The sequence below is a fragment of the Nanorana parkeri genome, unplaced genomic scaffold, assembly GCF_000935625.1.
Source record: "Nanorana parkeri isolate BGI_ZX_2015 unplaced genomic scaffold, ASM93562v1 scaffold199, whole genome shotgun sequence".
In the NCBI taxonomy this organism is placed as follows: domain Eukaryota; kingdom Metazoa; phylum Chordata; class Amphibia; order Anura; family Dicroglossidae; genus Nanorana; species Nanorana parkeri.
In genome coordinates, this window is record NW_017306467.1 from 1571548 (window position 1) to 1589922 (window position 18375).

At 43.7% G+C, this 18375-nt stretch overlaps 1 protein-coding gene across 2 annotated transcripts in view; it reads right to left on the reverse strand.

The window, feature by feature from the left end:
- MTMR3 (myotubularin related protein 3) overlaps nt 1-18375 on the reverse strand; it is a 68823-nt gene that overhangs the window by 23712 nt on the left and 26736 nt on the right. For both annotated transcript variants that reach the window (XM_018555508.1, XM_018555509.1), the window contains exons 2-9: nt 16570-16635; nt 15591-15671; nt 15413-15502; nt 15207-15323; nt 11143-11225; nt 9740-9906; nt 8343-8439; nt 4933-5046 (exon numbers count right to left, since the gene is read on the reverse strand). In XM_018555508.1, the coding sequence (XP_018411010.1) occupies nt 4933-5046; nt 8343-8439; nt 9740-9906; nt 11143-11225; nt 15207-15323; nt 15413-15502; nt 15591-15593 (671 nt within the window). In that variant the 5' untranslated portion in view covers nt 15594-15671; nt 16570-16635. The remainder of the gene's footprint in view (nt 1-4932; nt 5047-8342; nt 8440-9739; nt 9907-11142; nt 11226-15206; nt 15324-15412; nt 15503-15590; nt 15672-16569; nt 16636-18375) is intronic.

The window sequence follows — 18375 nt, forward strand, 5'->3', positions numbered from 1 at the left end:
AGGTATAATTTAAAAGACAAAAGAAACTATATATACGACCTTTAAAAGGATAATATGCTTAAAGTGTATTATCAAACCAAAAACCTTTTTTCTTAGCTTTGGATATAGAGTGTGGAAAGACTAGAACCCCTATCTAGTGTTATCTTTCATCTAGGGCTGCAGTGGAGAGAGATTTTCCCTCACTTTCACCAGACTGATCCCAGTGTCGCAGCTGCAGGATAGAAAACCTGCAACGGGGACATAGACAGCAATTAAAAGCCGATAGGGGTTCTCCGCTAATTCACTTAGAGAAAAAAAAAGCATTTATGTTTCTATCTCTGTTGCTGTTGGAGAGTTGCCCTCATTTCCAGTCTGGTAAACCCATGTCAGCAGGATCCCTGGACAGGAGTAAACAACATTTTTGTCTTATCTACAAAATATGTTTCTTGGAATACATCATAGGACACGGGGAGTAAATTCTGGAACAGCCTGATACAGCTACCATCAGGCGATTGGACACTTCTGAGGTAGGAAGGTGCTTTTGCACCCTGTTACTTCTTTTCTCCCAAAAGGCATTACTCAGTAAAGGGCATGCGTTTAACCCCTTCGTGACTGACGACGTACAGTGTACGTCGCCAGCATCGGGGCTGTTTAAACAGACTCCCGGCGACTTTTGCCGCCGGGAGTCTGTTTAAACTTGTAGAGCCGACTGTCGGCTTTACAACAGAAGCGATCCTGGCGACTTACCTGTCGCCAGATCGCTTCTGCGTCCCGAAGAAGGGGCAATTCTATAGGGTCTTGGCATTCAGAAAATATATAATGTTGGGGGGTTTTACGTCATTTTCAGGCCTAAAATGTGGAATATAACATGGGTGCAAAAATGGAAAAAAGGGCCTCAGTCATGAAGGGGTTAAGGTGTTTCTTGCAAGGATTCTCCACAGACCAGCATTAGCATCAGTCACTTGTGAACAGGCAAGAAACCCATTCTACAGATTTGTCTTTGGGTACCTACAGGATCATATACGCAGTAGCGTAGGGCCACAGGAAAGAGATCTAGCCATTTTAGAGTGTCCGGATCTGTGAAGATGGACCTAGAGTGCCTAGCCATAGCTTTTGACCACACCAATAATGTCAGACACAAAGCCATGGTGGCATCAGCAGGCTGCAAAGCAGGATCTGAAAGTGCAAACAGCACCTTCAAGGGAGGGATTCAAACCTCTTGTCCACTGGGTGTAGGAGATGGACAGCCCATTTTTACAAACACCTCTGTTATAGGGTATTTCTAAGCAAACCATTTAGGAGGAGTAAACTATTTTTTGGGGTGATACCAGGCACCCTATAACACTGGCTGTAAAAGTATGTGTACAAGGAACATTTTGGCAGGTTTGGGCATTTTTAAAGAACCCAGACTAGTGACCTTTGGCAAGGCCGACGCAGGTGGCTGTAAGGCTGGGCCTGGACCTTACAACCATCGCAAGACTTTTGTCTTAGGTAATAAAAAAAAAGTACTTCAGCGACCCAACTCCTTGCAACTCCCTTCACCCAAACCGAAATATCAGACACCATTAAATCCTTACACTTAGCGGCTCGTCTCAGATACACGGTACTGGTGCGACAGAAACAGCATGGGAGAGTGGGCTTGCCCCATATTGAATTGTATTATAAGGCTGCCCTGCTCACTAGACTAATTGATTCGATATCCCATTCGCAAAACAAACTATGGGTACAACTAGAGGCGCTGATATCGCCTCTCTCCCCCTCATCTCTGCCGTGGATTGATCCGACATTCCGGCCGACATTGGGATCTCTCCCCTGTTGTCTGCCCCCACTACTTAGAGTCTGGGATTCGCTGCTTAAACAGGACTCCTTCTCCTCGCGCCCAGGGCCTCTGACGCCTATCATGGGCAACCCAGAGTTCCCCCCAGCTCAACATAGGGAACAGTTTCTGGGATGGCGGGGTACGGACTTCACCCCCCTCTCTTTGGCTCTCAAGGAAGGGGGCTTGCGCACTCTTTCTTCGTTGCTGGAAGAGTCTGCTCCGTTCCCCAGACACTGGTTGGAATATTTTCAGCTTAGAGACTTCTATGCCAATATGGCTAGGGAACTGTACCCCATCGAGCGGATATGTATGGACGCGGAGCCACCTAGACGAGCCCTCTCGACTATATATGATCTCTTGCTGCAACTCTTCTTCTCAGACGTTCCAAGGTATTTCAATGAGTGGGCGACGGACCTTGCGTGTACCTTCTCCCCCTCGGACATTAACAGGTCCCTTGCTTTCACGCATAAAACCTCGATAGCTAGTAGAATCCAGGAACGCAATTTCAAAATCCTCTCCAGGTGGTACTATTGCCCGACCCGACTTAGAGTCTTCTACCCTCAGGCGTCCGACCTGTGCTGGAGATGCTCTTTACATCCTGGCTCAATGTTACATATATGGTGGAGTTGCGCTGGAGTTGCCAAGTTCTGGTCTTCCATCTTCTCCACTTACCAGAAACTGACGTGCATAGAGGTTGCGGGTACACCACAGCTGGCCCTCCTTTCCATGTTCCAGGGCTCCTACAAGTCGATCAAGAGAGGCTTGCTTAGATTTTTTGTACTGGCGGCTAGGGCGGTGATTCCGAGGCACTGGAAATCTTCTCTGAATCCCTCCATGAAGGAATGGATTGATGAGACGCAATCTCTCTGTAGGACTGAGGAACTTACGGCCAATCTCTATGATCGCTACTCCCAATTTTATGAGGTATGGAGTGTTTGGATACACTTCTGTACCACAGACGCCTTCCATGAGCTACTAGTTACCTGATCACACTAGCGCTCCCTCAAGGGGGTGGCTAGGATATCTACGTGAATCGCTGAGAGCTTGAGAATGCACCTACTTTGACAGTGTTAGTTTGTGCTATATGGTTCCATACCCTGGACATCACTTCACCTTTCCCTCTCTTGCTTGACTAATTTCTATCTCTCCTTGCTTTACATCCTTTCTTTTTCTCCTCATCTCTTGTCCTTTTTTCTTTTCTTCCTGCTTTTTTCCGGTCTCTGCTCTGCATGGCACAGAATATGATGCGTGTAATGTGTTGGTACTGTGCTTCACCAAGGTATGCCTTATCACATGAGTTCCCTCGGAGGAGCTTAACTACTTGCACGGGGTATTTCCAGGAGTTTTGGGAAGGCTATGTACAACCCTACATGTTTATGCTGGATAATTTTGTATTTTACCACTGTGCCTGCCTGTTGTATTACTCTGTCGGCCACATGTACAGACCGGGTATTTTCTATCTCCTGTTTTACGTATGTAAATGTTGTCATCTTTGACTTTCTCCAATAAAAACATTATCTTTAAAAAAAAAAAAAATCTTAAAAAAAAAAAAAAAAAAGTACGATCTGCCCATCTTGGACCGGCAGATCGTACAGGGGCGGGCTTCCGATGACCGCAATGCTGAATAGGCAGTGTGCGCTTGCGCACAACGGCCCGTCCGGCTTTTATCTTACGAACATGCTACACACCCGCCGAAAATCGTACGATTCTCGACGGGTTTTCGAACATGTTCCTAAGCTAAAAGTTGTGCGACCTTACAGTAGCAGAGGTTGCACAGCTCCCACACACCTTACAATAATCGTACGATCGCGGGATTTCCCGCGATTATTGTACGATATTCGCAAGGTGTGTGGGCACCTAACTGTAAACAATGACATGTCCCATCCACAAGGAAAAAAAAATAGTGTCCTTGAACTCAGGAGAGACGTCAGGAGACAGGGCCTCTTCCTGGCCCGAGTCCACAGAACTGGAAGCAGCCATTTCCTCCTCGTCTTGTTCCTCAGGGAGTGCACAAGCAGACAGAAAAAAGGTCAGGGGGAGACTCTGAAGGGTCCCCTGTGGTCTAAGGGCTCTAATAGTTCGGATGTTATCCCCATAATTTCAGCCTTTACTGAAGTAAACTCATCTCTGGATAGCAGGGTGGATGCTGAGGAAGATCTTGAGGCGGAGAGTTACAGGAGAAGGTCAAGAGAACAGGGCTAGCTAAAACCAAAAGGGGACACAACACTACTCCGATACATTGTCAGGTTGTTTGGCCCCAGAGCCTGCCACCCATATCTCCCTGCATCTAGGATCCACTATTGCCAGATAAGGAAGCCCAGTACTAGTGTGGAGCTTAGAGGGTGCCTTGTGTCCCACCACATATACATTATTTATGATATATACATTTAAAGCAGGCATGTGGCTGTTATTTGCTTCCTCAACAGTAAAAGGGTTACATTTTCAGATCCAGAAAAACCAGTGTTGAGCAGCTGACCTGTCCATTCATGGACAAGTTTACTCTCCTATGCCAATAATTATTTAACTAACATTGAGCAGCACGATACTGTACGTACTCTTTGTAATCTCTTCATTATCTGAAAATCCTAGTTAAACTCTTGCTGAACTCTATGATAACGTTAAGGCAGCCATAGATCTGTCACCAAGTCTGAAGACTAAAAAAAAAAATGAAGTCATAACTGTATCACATTCCTAACTCTTCATCCTGGGTGAGCTTCCCATTTTCCTTTTATGGGGAAGCTAGAAAATTTACAGCATGTGACGGATGGATTTTTTACCAAATCCTTTTTAGTTAGATACCACACTACCCAATTATCAGTGATAACTGCATCAGTTGCACTGCATCCCTAATAAATAGGATCACCTATGGCCATCCATTTGTTCCAGACTCAGTTTTAATCTGACAACAAAACTCATTAGGAGAAAAAAAAAGTGCCAGAAAATCAATTAAGTGAGATTTCAATGTAAACCCACCTACACGGATACTATATAGTAGGACATGATAAAGTTGGCTTTTTAAAAACAAAGTTTATTCTTTAACTTTGCCACCAAGTTACTGTGTACATTTCATGTGTGTTGAAGCAGTCACATGTTCTGGGTGTGTAGAGTGTTAGTAGGTCACACTTTAGTTTTACCTGTACGCCACAGCAGGAATGCGTTTCCAAGAACGAAAGCTAGCAACACTCTCCAATTCTTTGTCTGTTATACCTGCTGGTACTATGAGCTCTTGTGGATAACTTGCACATAATCTATAACAGGAAAGGTAAACTGAGAATGAGAAAACATCCATGGCTATCTTTAAGTATGATGTCAATATAGAACAAACCCCCTTGCATTTAATCTGTAAACACAATGAGGTTTACTTAAGAATCAATGTTATTAACTGGCTCAGGCCACGAACCTGAAGCAGTAAATACAATAGGTCGACCAACAATACTAGAAAATCCGTTGCTCACCCAATGTTTTTTCCGCTTGTGATAAAGTGAATTTGTATTGACCATAAAGTTGTTTTTGAGCATAAGAATAGGTACGGCTAGATAGGAGGGCATTAAAGGAGAACTACGGTATGAGGTGAGTGCTTTTCACTCATCCTCATAGTTCTAGCCGACCTGTGACAATTAGACTGTCACAGGTCGGAAAAACCAATCACCTCTATAAAGATGCAAAAAGATCTATCTCAGCTTTACATCTGCTCCAATTTCTGAGAGTTTAGGTCAAGGCAAAAAAAAAACAAAACCCCACAATCTCTCTCTTTCTTTTTCTACCATAACTGACGCCTTCAGTTCCATCTATCAAGAGCTACACATGTAGGCTTCCATTTCGATTGTTATCACGGTCACACTGCACTCCAAGATGTACCTTGTGCTTGAAAGTACATACCTGTCACTTCTATCACAGAATGTGACCTACACTGACTACTTATGGCAATGCACTCTCCTATTGCAGTTCCACATTTATTGACTTCAGGCAACTGTAAAGCCCCCATGCTGTAATCTTACATTTCCTTTTCAATAAACATTTTGGTAAAAGAAAGATTCAGTCTCTTGACCAAAGCAAAGGAGGGAAAGATGGAGTACAATGGGGACAGGTCATAAGCGCTCAACATAGGTTGGGGAAGTTCAGACAACAAAAGAAGCCCAGCAGGCAACAACTAATGACAACGGACTATAGCAAACAGATAATGGAATCAAAAGTATGCTTCAAGATAGGGCTGCAGCTAATGATTTTTTTCATAATCGATTAGTTGGCCGGTTATTTTTTCCGATTAAATCGGATTAAAAAAAATAAAAAAAAGTACCATCCTTAAATTTAAAATAAAATACCGTATATACTCGAGTATAAGCCGAGATTTTCAGCCCATTTTTTTGGGTGAAAAGTGCCCCCCTCGGCTTATACTCGAGTCAGCGCCAGCGCGTCTTCTTACTTACCTCGCCGAGCGTCGCGTCACTGCTGCTCCGGTGTGCGGCGCTCCGAGCGGGGTCATCTGGCAGTCTCCGGGTCCTAATTTAGGTGGCCGGAGACTGCCAGATGACCCCGCTCGGAGCGCCGCACACCGCAGCAGCAGCGACGCTCGGCGAGGTAAGTAAGAAGAAGAAAAACCCCCCCGCAGCGGCCAGTCAAGCAGGGGAGCAGGGATGAGTCAGCGGCGCGCTGATCAGGCGAGAGGAGCTCCAGGTGGGGTTGTAATTTAGCGGGCAGGCACCTCTGAGCCAGCTAAATTAGGACCCCACCTGGAGCTCCTCCCACTGGACCAGCGCGCCGCTGACTCGTCCCTGCTCTCTCCGTGATGTGATGATCCGATCACCGGCACACAGTGAGTGAGGGGAGGGGAGGGAGGGGGGGGGTAGAGAGAGAGATTAATTAAGCAATTATATATGTATTGTCTGCACTGTATTAGCAGTATATACTCTATATAGAGTATATACTGCTAATACAGTGCAGACAATACATATACAATTATACTAACATGAATGTATTAAATGATCTGTATGTAGCCCTGTACTATGGATCATTTAACCCATTCATGTTAGCAGAGGATCATTGTAAATGTATTGTTGCAGGCACTCTATATGTACATGTACTATATACTACATATAGAGTGCACTGAACAATAGATTTACAATTATCCTCTGCTAATATGAATGGGTTAAATGATCCGTAGTACATGATATGTAGCCCTGTACCCCCTTTTCCACTTACAGAGCTAGGTTATTTTTCTTTTAAATAAATATTAATGTAATTTTATTGGTATCTATCTACCAGTAGCTGCCTCATTTCCCACCCTCGGCTTATATTCGGGTCAATACTTTTTCCCAGTTTTTTTTGGTAAAATTAGGTACCTCGGCTTATATTCGGGACGGCTTATACTCGAGTATATACGGTACACAAATGGAGTGTTACAAAGTTTACGTCAAAATAAAACTGCATGCACAATTTTTTGCAATCGCACCGCACTGGATGCACGGCATTGAGGTACCGCGCGTTCCAGTGCAGGCGTTCACACTATGGGTGGGAGGTGCGTTTGGAGTGTCATTCAAATGAATGGCACTGCAACGCACCTCCCACAGCAGAATTTGTCGGGCCAAAACCATAACCTTATCCCACCTTTTAAAAAAAAATTGTAATAATTGTATTGTAAGCACATAACGCTTGAATAGCTTCAGCCAGGGAATGACAGCTGCCAGTGGCAAGATTCCGCAGTCGGCAGCTGAATGTAAATACAGCAGGTAATGGGCACCAACCAGCCAACTAAATCAATAATGAGAATAGTTGACAACTATTTTCATTATCGTTTAATCGATTAGTTGGTTGCAGCTCTACTGCACGATAAATACCCAAATCTGGACAAGTTCCCAACTAAGGCCATACAATGTGTGATTTAGCACAGTGGGTGCCCCTGTCAGCACCCCTTTGTCTAGCATCCTTCAATCAGAAAAATCAAAGGTGTCAGATGGAAAATCTTCGGGCGAACAGTGACGTCAGCCAATTAGCTGTTGTCACTGTTTAAATATTCTGACAGCAGAACAGTGGAACACACACACACACCTTAAAAAAAGAGCCCCCCTCACCTGCTTAAATTTTTTGCAGGGAGGGCCACACTCCCTGGTGGTCCAGTTGGAGATTAGTAGTCTGCACCTTTGGCTGGTGCAGACCTTACTAATCTTTCCTTTCGGTCAGCGCTCAGTGAAGGCTGTCAGAGCACACTGTGCTGACAGACTGAGTTCTGGCATCGCTAGGATCAGTTTTGCGGCCTGCATCCGATAGAGATGCAGATCGTGTAGCTGCTCCCCTAACTCAGGTACGCGGTCCGTGACTGCGTGCCTGACTTATCAGGCAGCTGCGGGCCGCATGGTACCGGTTCTGACTGACTGATACTTTGGGGCCGGTATTTTGAGACCCCTGCTCTACAAAGTAAAAGAACCAACAAAAGCCTATGCGGTCTATGATTATACTGAAGGACAACACTGTAAAAGCCCTGCAAAGAGTATACATTAGAAATAAGGGCTATTAAAATTATAATAGTTGATTTTGTCTTTTTATTTACCTGAATTTCTCATTGATATTGGAAATTCTCCAGGCATTATCCATATCAAAACCCATCCGTTCTACTTCATTCTTAAAGCGCGAAATAACATGGTCCCCTGCAATAAAAAAATGTACAAAAAAAAACAAAAATTATCAATTTCCACTATAAAGGACCAAAACAGCTGTAACAAACCAAATGCTGAGCATTTACAAGCTAAATTTTCATTGTTGAAAACAAAAATGTAAATACTGCAGCTTAGATGTGGTAGCTGCATTAGGTTTAATTTTTCAGACATTTTCAGCAAGTGCAGAAAATACCTGTTAATCTTGCCAGAAATCCTGTGTCCTTGTAACTTACTGTGAGCTGAACTGAAATCACAAACATTATTTTCCTTCTACACTATCTTTTCTAAACTACAAAGAGAGGAAGACTTGTTTGTAGTCCAAATTAGGAGAGCAGCCCAGTGTGACAGCCAAGGGTGGCTGCCCTAGGGTGACTTCTTACAGTGAGTGAGCGTAGCAACCCTAGGACAGGATGTGTTCATTCATAGGATTACCAGGTGGACAAACAAAATATCTTCATATATGTGCCTTATGATGTCGGTTCCTAGTTACCCCTGATTCCCTCAGAGTCAGCATTGCTCCCAATTTCAGCCTTCCCCAATATCCCAAGGGATTACATCAGTGGGACTCAAGTCAATCGTTGTCCTCCCACTCCTCAGTACCAAGTATGCTGGCTGCATTATTTCAAACACACACTTTTATGAGCGGCTGGAGACTGTTGGTTCTCTCACTAGGGACCTTATGCCCATTGAGGATTTCTGTATGAGCAATGATGAGTGCTCTCATACTCTCTCGAGTATATAAAAGTTTGGGGTCACGCATTACCATGTCACGCTTATTATAAGAGAAGGGATTTCCTGATGTAGCTATTGGACAGGAAGTCACACACACACACACACACACACACACACACTTGAACTTGCATCTTCATTCAATCTTAACTACTATGTAACTGTATGTATGATGGGACACAGATGGCAAAACAAAGCTATCATAGGTTATAACCATCCTTTACGCTTAAATCGGAACTAAAAAGAAAATGTAGTCCTGTTTTGTTTGTTTTTCTATGTGTGTTTGCTTAAAACTGTGAAGGCTGCCCTGTCAGCAGCACACTGGAGAGCCAGACTGCTGCTCTCATCACATAGAGCACAGTGATTCGGGTCTCTAGAAGTCCTTGCACAGTGCTCCAATCAACAATGCTCATGCTTCCTGGGCAGCATTGTCGATTAAAGTACTGTGCACAGAGCAGCTTTTACAATTCTAAGCACACAAACGTAGTAAAAAAAATAATTTTACCATATTCTTTAATGTTATGCAGGGTACCGAATATCTGAGATAGAACAATAAACACACCTGGGCGACACAAGTCTCCATGCTGTTCTTTCTCACTAGCATAAACCTCCATGCACCAGGCATGATAAGCAAAAGAGAAAAGATCCTCTATGCGACTTGGAGGACGTAAGGCTGCATTGAGACGCTTCTGCCATTCTTGGACCTGCTCAAAGTTGGAGAACTGACACCTGGAAACAGATAACAGAAGACTTGTCATCTCCTTCAAGAGGTTAGTGCACTACACAAACATGTTCGGGAAAATTCTTAAAAGCAATCCTTTCTGAGAGCAACTTCTCATTCTAAAAATACAAGATGCCTGGTTATCATGTTCACGATTTTGCTTCTATACATCAATTCACTAAACCAGGTATGCAGATATCGACTTCTTACAGTGTGTGGCCCAGCTGGATCAACAAAAGTCTATTGTGAAATTGAAGAAAACAGGCCGAAATCTTTTGGCCGAATAGTGATTGTAGCCAATCAGCTTTAGTCACTGTTCATGTATTCTGACTCCAGAACTTAGTCACAGCAGGGGATTGTCCATCCCCACCGTTTAAAAATGAATAGTGTATGGTGAGCCTAATTTTCCAGATAAGTACTCTTGCTTCTGCCCAGTGACTGAAGAAGGGTCAGCATAACAGCCAAACATCTAGCATTTTCAGAAGGAGATCTGCATTGGTACGCCCCATATTTCTCTTTGGAAAGGTTTACTTTGAAGCGGTTACCGAGGCAGATTACAAATTTCATGGCGCTTTTTTATTTATTAAAAAACGAACATAGGAATCTATGTTGATATTACTATTATTCTTGATATCTATTCTCCTGTGATCACTTGAGCAGCAGCACTCACACTGGAAGGGAGAAAAAAGGTCAGCACTATGAGCAGCCTCTGCTGCATTGCTACAATACTGTCACTCTCCTGTTCTAAACATGCTTACAGGAGGCAAGAGTAAGGTCAGTCAGCAAGTTATTGCTGGCTGGCGACCAAGATGAACTACTTAACTGAAGTGGAAAAAAGGCATGTCAGGACCGAGCTATGATCCCTTGCATGAATGTCAACATCACAAGGGTGGGTGCAGAAAATTACAAATATTATGGCAGTTAAGACCACTGGCAGGTCTGCCTGAAGTTCAGCTTTGTCAACAGACGCTCATTAGTCATAAGCAGAGGGTGCTCAAATCACACACGATCCAACTGAACCTCTGATACCCAAACACAAAAGGTTACATGATGCTAGTGAATGAGACCAGGGGAGGGGTTGCAGATACCTCCAACACCAGCTTAAGTGTTTTTACAAGATTTCCCAACATGCCTAGCCACAAACATGAGATAACCGTCCCTAGTCCGGTCATACCAGACAGGCTCTCTGAAACAAATTGATATGCTCATAAAAAACAAAAACAGGCTCGGGACATAACACTTACCTGATTACTTTGCAGTCCTTGCAGGTTAAAAGAACTTGAAAGGGATCCCTGCACTCTACCGATTCTATCAGCTGCAAAGGAACCTGCAGTAATGATAAAAACACACACTTGAAAATACTTTGCACCAAAGTAACTGCATAATAATTACAAAGGGGAGGCCACCTAATATGTAAATGTCTATCTGAGCAAAGTATCATTTTTTACTAGGGATTTTTCTTCTAGATCAGGGGTGGCAAACTCAAATTCATCGGGGGCCGCATCAGCAGTATGGTTACCCTCAAAGGGCCGGTTGTATAGGACTATGCATCTACTCTTTATTATCATAAATAGTTGCCTCTGCATTCAGTTGCTACTGGTGATAGCGGCCACACCCCCAGTAACCACACCCATTTATCACCCATATTTTTGCAAAAATATAAGAGTCGGGGTCACGTCGGGTAAATAGACACCAAACATGTCATGCTGTATTATACACCACTTCCGCATTCTGACGGCGGAGAGGGGACCGGAGGGAGCTCGTGTACTGAGCTCCCTCTGATCCCCTGTGACAGAGGCCATATGCTGGTCCCGGGCTCGCACTGGGCACAGCAGAGCCCGGGACCAGCTTGACAGCGGGAGGGGGGGGGAGCTGGGGAGGGCGCAATTCACGGGACCTCATACAAGCGATCCGCCGGCTCTATAGCCGGCGGATCGCTTGTATGTTAACAGGCATCGCTGCCCGTTTTCAAATAACGGGCATTTCCCGCTCACGAGCTCCCAGCGGTGAAATTCTCGTACGAGAATCGTGCAGTGTATGGGCACCTTACTGTACGGTCGCACATCTTCCGTCGAACCAGCAGGCTAGAAAACCAGCCGGGAATCGTACGATTCTCGGCAAGTTAGTGGCCTGCTGGTTCGACTACTGCCGAACGGGCCGGTGTGCGCACGCGCACACAGCCCTCATTGCAGTCATCTTAAGCCCGCCCCTCATTGCAGTTATCGCAAGCCCGCCCCCCCATACACTGCACGATTCTCGTACGAGAATCGCGGTTAATCCCGCGATCGTACGAGAATCGTGCAGTGTATGGAAGGCGTGCGACCGTTTCTACTGTACGGTCGCACGTCTTCTGTCGAACCAGCATGCTAGAAAACCCGCCGGGAATCGTACGATTCTCGGCGAGTTAGTGGCCTGCTGGTACGACAACTGGGGAACGGGCCAGTATGCGCGCACAGCCCGTTTTCAGTGATCATAAGCCCGCCCCTCATTGCAGTCATCGTAAGCCCGCCCCTCAGGGGGGCGGGCTTGCGATGATCGCAAGTACGATCTGCCTGTCCAAGATGGGCAGATTGTACGTTTTTTTTTAAGTACTTTACAACCCTGGCAGACAAAAGTCTTGCCAGAGTTGTAAAGTGTATGGGCACCTTAACACTCATCCAAACTGGAATCACTTGTGGTAGAGAGTGTTTGCAGGTTTCTAGGGCTAGATCAGCCTGCACACATGGCTGTAACTGCTCAGTGGTATCTATACACAGCGATTATTCAGTATCTATACTTCAATATCTCAAAAGCCAGGAAACAACTACGTTTACACACACAAAAGGATTTTAAAAGGTTAATGTATTACATCTTGGTACTTGAATACACAGTGGCTTCATTTTTACATCACACCAAGGCATTTTGGGAAATGTTTTTTTTTTTTTTTTAGCAGGCATGAAGCTACACCCTAGTGGCCTTCTTTATGAATGTCCAGATCTTGCTCGATTTAAATGAAAGTAAGTTCTGATGACCAGTGAGGTAAGAGAAAATAAGGAAAGCCTACGGATGGGAAATCCATTTTTTCCGTATACTGAAGAGTTATTTTAAAAGCCAAAAGACAGATAGTTCTTTCTTCCAAAATTCTGGTTTTAAAGTCACAGTGGGGCAGACCTCATGGCTTGTCAGATGTGGGCTTTAGTTTTGTTTTTACTATCGACAGTTTAATGCCTGCAGGAAAACAGCAGAAAGGTGTTCCAAAGGGATTACAAAAGAAGGCATGATGTAATTCAAAGAGAATTGAGAGGGAAGAAATCTCCATTCCTGGGTCCATGGTTTAGGAGTGGCCAGCACCTAATGATCGCACACTTGTGCACAGCCCTTATGGAAAGGGTGCTGGCTAATGTTCTGGGCTCCAGCTGGGAAGAGGAACAGATGGTGTTCAGGAGTCACGAGGACTTGACCCAGAAGTTAGAGTGGAGCCAGGTGGCTGTGTATGGCTCCAGTCTGTGTCCAAGTGCAGACACCCGTACCCACGCGGATGTACAGTTCGGGTGTCCGTATAAAATCGTACAGCCGTGTCCTCACATAGGGAAGAACAGGCTTCTGCGCGCAATCACACACAGCATCTGCCCCTCCCTGGATTGGCTGTTTACAGGCGCGCATGCCGCAAGGACGTGTACGCCCAGTGTGAATGAGGCCTAAGAGTCACACGAGATGAGTGAACAGCTGCTGGAAGCTACTAAATGATACAGAATACTTCTGAGGAGTTTGCTGAGGAAAACCCTAAAGTCCTGGGACTAGGACACATGGAGTGTATGCGACAACCTTGAGTCAGTGAGACCTTGTCATGTATTCTATTGTCTGAAAGAAAAGCAGATCTTATGTTGTTGTTAAAGGATAACTTCACCTTTTGCACAAAATGAAAGAAATGCATAATTAATAATGTATTAAAAAAATGAATTTCTTTAATATTTGGATTCAAGGGTGGAAAGCACTGCAATTGTGATCACTCAATCACAGTATCAAAGCTCAGGCTTCTGCACATTTTCAAACTGGCAGAGCTCATACTGAGGTACGGAGTTTCAGTTAGGAGAGAAGGGGGGAGGACGGCTGGACTTCAAACTGCATTAAATCACCTCATACGGCGTCCATCCGTCCTCACTCTAGGTAGATGCAGGAATAGGGCAGCACTACCTACAGCGAGGATGGTTAGACGTCGTATTAGGCGATTTATTGCATCCCCAGCCATCCCCCCCTTATCTCTCCTAACAAACTTCATACCTTCTTATGAGCTCTGAGGGCCTGTTCACACGACGTCCGTTTTCTGTGCTGACCTGATCCGTACGCTCCTGCACTAAATATGCATCCCAATGTATTTTGTGGGCTACAGTTCTCACGTGCGCAATCCGTTCAGGTTATGACAGAAAAAATACTGCATGTCACGTTTTGTCCGGTCAGGAAATGCACAAACGCGGCAAAAACGCAACGAAAACGGAACGCAATGCAGCTAAGCAAAAAATAAAAATTATTCTTGCTCCACTTTTTATGATGTCAGAGGCAGTCAGAGTGGGAGATAGACAGACAGGTTGAGGTAGAGGTAAAGACATGAACTGCAAACATTTTGAACATGCCCATTACCTTTCCATGGACATACGGGTAAAGAAATTTTTTTTATCCGGGTGTGCTCGCAAATCCTCATACAAACTCCAAAACTGACCCTTGGCGTCCCAGAGCCTCAAGATCGGGTGTACCCAATAACGACGTCTCCTGCGAGCTCGTTCTCTGCAGATTGCTGTAGCCAGCACCATCAACATGCCTGCAAACATGTGATACATGTCTGATCACCAGCTTTACATACACAAGAATCTGCATACTGACAGCCCCACAGCTTGAAAAAAAAAAAATGAACTGTCATCATCCGGACCAAAAACGCACTGCATGAGTAGCACCGCGTCTGCAGATCCGGACCTGATCAGGACCTGAAAATCATGTGAACAGGCCCGGAGAGTTTAAAAATGTGCAGAAGACTGCGCTTTGCCGCTGTGATCGAGTGATCACAATTGCAATGCTTTCCAGGCTTGAATGCAAATATAATGCATAATCCCTTTTAGCTAAACAACTCTTCCATAACAGAACAATGGCTTTCTTCATTAAAAGGATAACTTCACCATTTGGAAAAATTAAAGAAATGCATAATTAATAATATATTTAAAAAATATGCATTTCTTTAATTTTTATTGACAATTAAAAGGATGAAGTCCTTGTGGCTTTATGATCTATGTGTGTGTATTCTACTGATAAATGTATTGCGCCATACATATATACCTACATTGATAAAAGACTCTTTGTACTTGATGTTGAGACGATAACTGGACAAAGAAATGACTGCATCTTCTGCTCGCCCAACAAACTCTGTGCTCTCTCCATGTAGTTCTTGGAAAGGAACCTAAATCAATAAAATAAATCAGAAAACCTATGGGTTTTGGCAAAACCAAAGACCAATAAATTCACATTTATACTACACATAGTATCAACCTGAAGGTTTTCATCTTCACGGATCAGCTGCTTACGCGGAAAAATCTGATTGGCTTGGATACACTCTAAGCTGCTCTGACTTTCATCATCCTAAAAAAACAAGAGAGAAGTGATTGGCCGCTATCAAGGAAGACTGTTTTCAAGTGACAGTTGTATGTCCTGGTCACAATTTTCTTACCATGTTGTATCCAGAACAAATATGGACGGTAACAGTGGATGACTGCTCTCACTTGAGGCCTCTCCACAAAATAAAATACTCCTAAAATACAAAAAGATTTCTTTATGGGGATTCTAGTAAAATCGTGTAAAATAATGCAACAACAATTCATCAACAATTCCATCACTTGGGTTTTTAGGAAATGTGACTCAACTGGCACTACAGTATAATGCTAAAAGTACAATATAACATAGCAAGAAGTCAAACAATCCAAAATAGTAACGTATGTAGGGACTGAATTTTTATTTTTGGATGAAGGCAGGAGCACACCACTGCTCTTCTTAACATAACATGAATTACATCACTGGTTTACAGAACGGAAGGGCTTCTCTATTCTGCAGCACTGATGACATTTTTTTGCTTACAAAACTAACACAAATATACCATGCAATTACACAAATCTGCAGTGTAAAAATTACAGAGGTATGTATTTGTACATACACACGTTTTTCACACTTGACAGACCTCCCCTACAACTTTTGCACTTACTATAGGTCTATTGTATAACAGACAAACATAAAGATCACAATTCAGGGAATGTCCGCTGGATTATTCATATATCATATCAGTTCACTAGTAAATCTCCTGGATGTGAGTGCAACAAGCCCACAACAAACATAACCCTGTAGATATGGGAAACCAGACCTTAGAAGCTCAAGACAATTTGGGTCAAGGCAGCTCTAGTATGTGGTTTCTTAAAGAGAATTAGTCATAAATTGGGATTGCCTGAATTTATACACTGCTGGAAGATCCCGACTCTCTAAAGTTGGTTATACACTGTGAATTTCGGCCGGTCCATGATGATTGACAATCCTATTGTCATGCATTAAGGGGCAAAGGGCAACAAGTGATAAATCCCACAGGTGTGAATGGGACCTTAAGCATTTAGAATGTGCAAACATACTATCACCCTCTGGTGTCTGCAAACGGCTTATCTTACCTGTATGAGTGAACGTCCCTGTTGGGAAATGTGATCAGTCTTCAATACATCTTATTTTTTCCAGATCTAGAAAAAGAACATTTATTTAGAGATCTTCAAATATACTCATTATATATTGGAATTTTCAGAATGCTTTTAAAGCATTAAGGAAAAAGCAGGGACATCATGGATTGCAGTCACTCACTCTACCATTTACAGCTAGTAAATTAAACACTGACACACAACAGAGCTACAGCAATTCCCACATAATTATATCATATACAGCTCATTTATGGATAGAGCCATTCCATGTTTGTATTTTGTTCCTTTGATCTGGCATTTGACAGTTGAATGGCAGGAGACAGGACGAAGCACCAAGGGCAAAACCTGGGAGAAGCAACAGGTTTGCTTTAATCCCCCACCCATCTCCAACATATCAGATTCTCCAAGCCCTCCCTCAGTTCAACGCAGGGGAAGGGAATACCAAGCACCTCAGGTATGGAGCAGGTAAGAGCACTGGAACAATAGACTCTATTGCATATGGAGTCCATAGCCCTTTGTAACCTTTGACTTCAGTAACAGAGTGGTGGGGGAATGAAAGTTCAGTAGGATGGCTCTCACAAATATTGGAATAAATATGCCGATACTATACTCATTATGGAGCAATTAATAACAGCAACTCTACTCTAACTGAAAACTACATATATTCAATGTTCCTGGACTGGTAAGCAGTCTGTTATCAGATTATGTAGTGTAGGGATGCACCGATATATCGGCCAAAAATGGCACTTTTGGCAAAATGCCGAAAGTGCTATTTTTTGGCCAAAATAGCGGCACATCCATGCTTTCTCTCCTCCACGCTCTGTGTCCCAGCAGGGAGGAGAGAAACTGTCACAGGAGGCTAAGCGCTGTGTGAGGAGAGCGCTGTGAGCGGCCGGCGTCTCTCCTCCCCGCCCAGCTTCCTGACACAGATCGGGAGAGTGGCGGTGTGCGGCGAGACAGCTGTCAGAGATCTCCTCCCTGCATAGCTCGCTCAGCCTCCTGTGGCAGCTGATTCAGGAAGGAGAGCGAGGTACAAACAAACACTCAGTGATCGCTGAGTGTTTGTAGATAATTGAGGACATGGTATGGTTACTATATCCTCAATTATAAATGAATGGGAAGTGATCTACATCCCCTCCTGATCATTCATGATTGTGGTTATAGTAAAGACACAATGTTCTCATGTTATGAATGAACGGGAACACTCAGTATAGAGGATTCCTGTTCATTGATAACAGGGGCTGCAGAAAAAAAGAGATTGAGCACTCTGTGTCCTCAATCTCTTTTTCTTTTTTAAAAAGGCAAATATCAGGGGTCTGTTCAGACCCCTAAAAGTAAAAAATACACATATTTAAAATATTAGAACGTTTATAAAAGTAAATAAAAAAAAAATATTTACATTTTTTTGAAAAAGTTAGATTTTTTTTTTTTTAATTTCGGTTGTGAAATTTTCATTTCGGTGCACCTCTAGTTAGAAGTGACATTTCCTATTGCTCCAGTATGTCATCAACATTGAACAGAGAAGCCCCTATTCTGTGCAGAGCAGCTCAGTGATGTAGCTCTCCCATCATGTCTATTTGGTGTCTGAGTAGATTCTAACACGGCAGAATAAATGGCGTCATCCAATCCTGAGTCCCAATCATCGGCAGATTAGTTATAAAACTGCTTCATCTAGACAAGGCGTGTGGCTGTTAAGAGTTCGATTTTAATGAAGCGTAAGTGCAGATAATGCTACCACGTATATCAGTTTCCTCTTGGCCAAGGCAAAGTACTTCCAGATTGCTC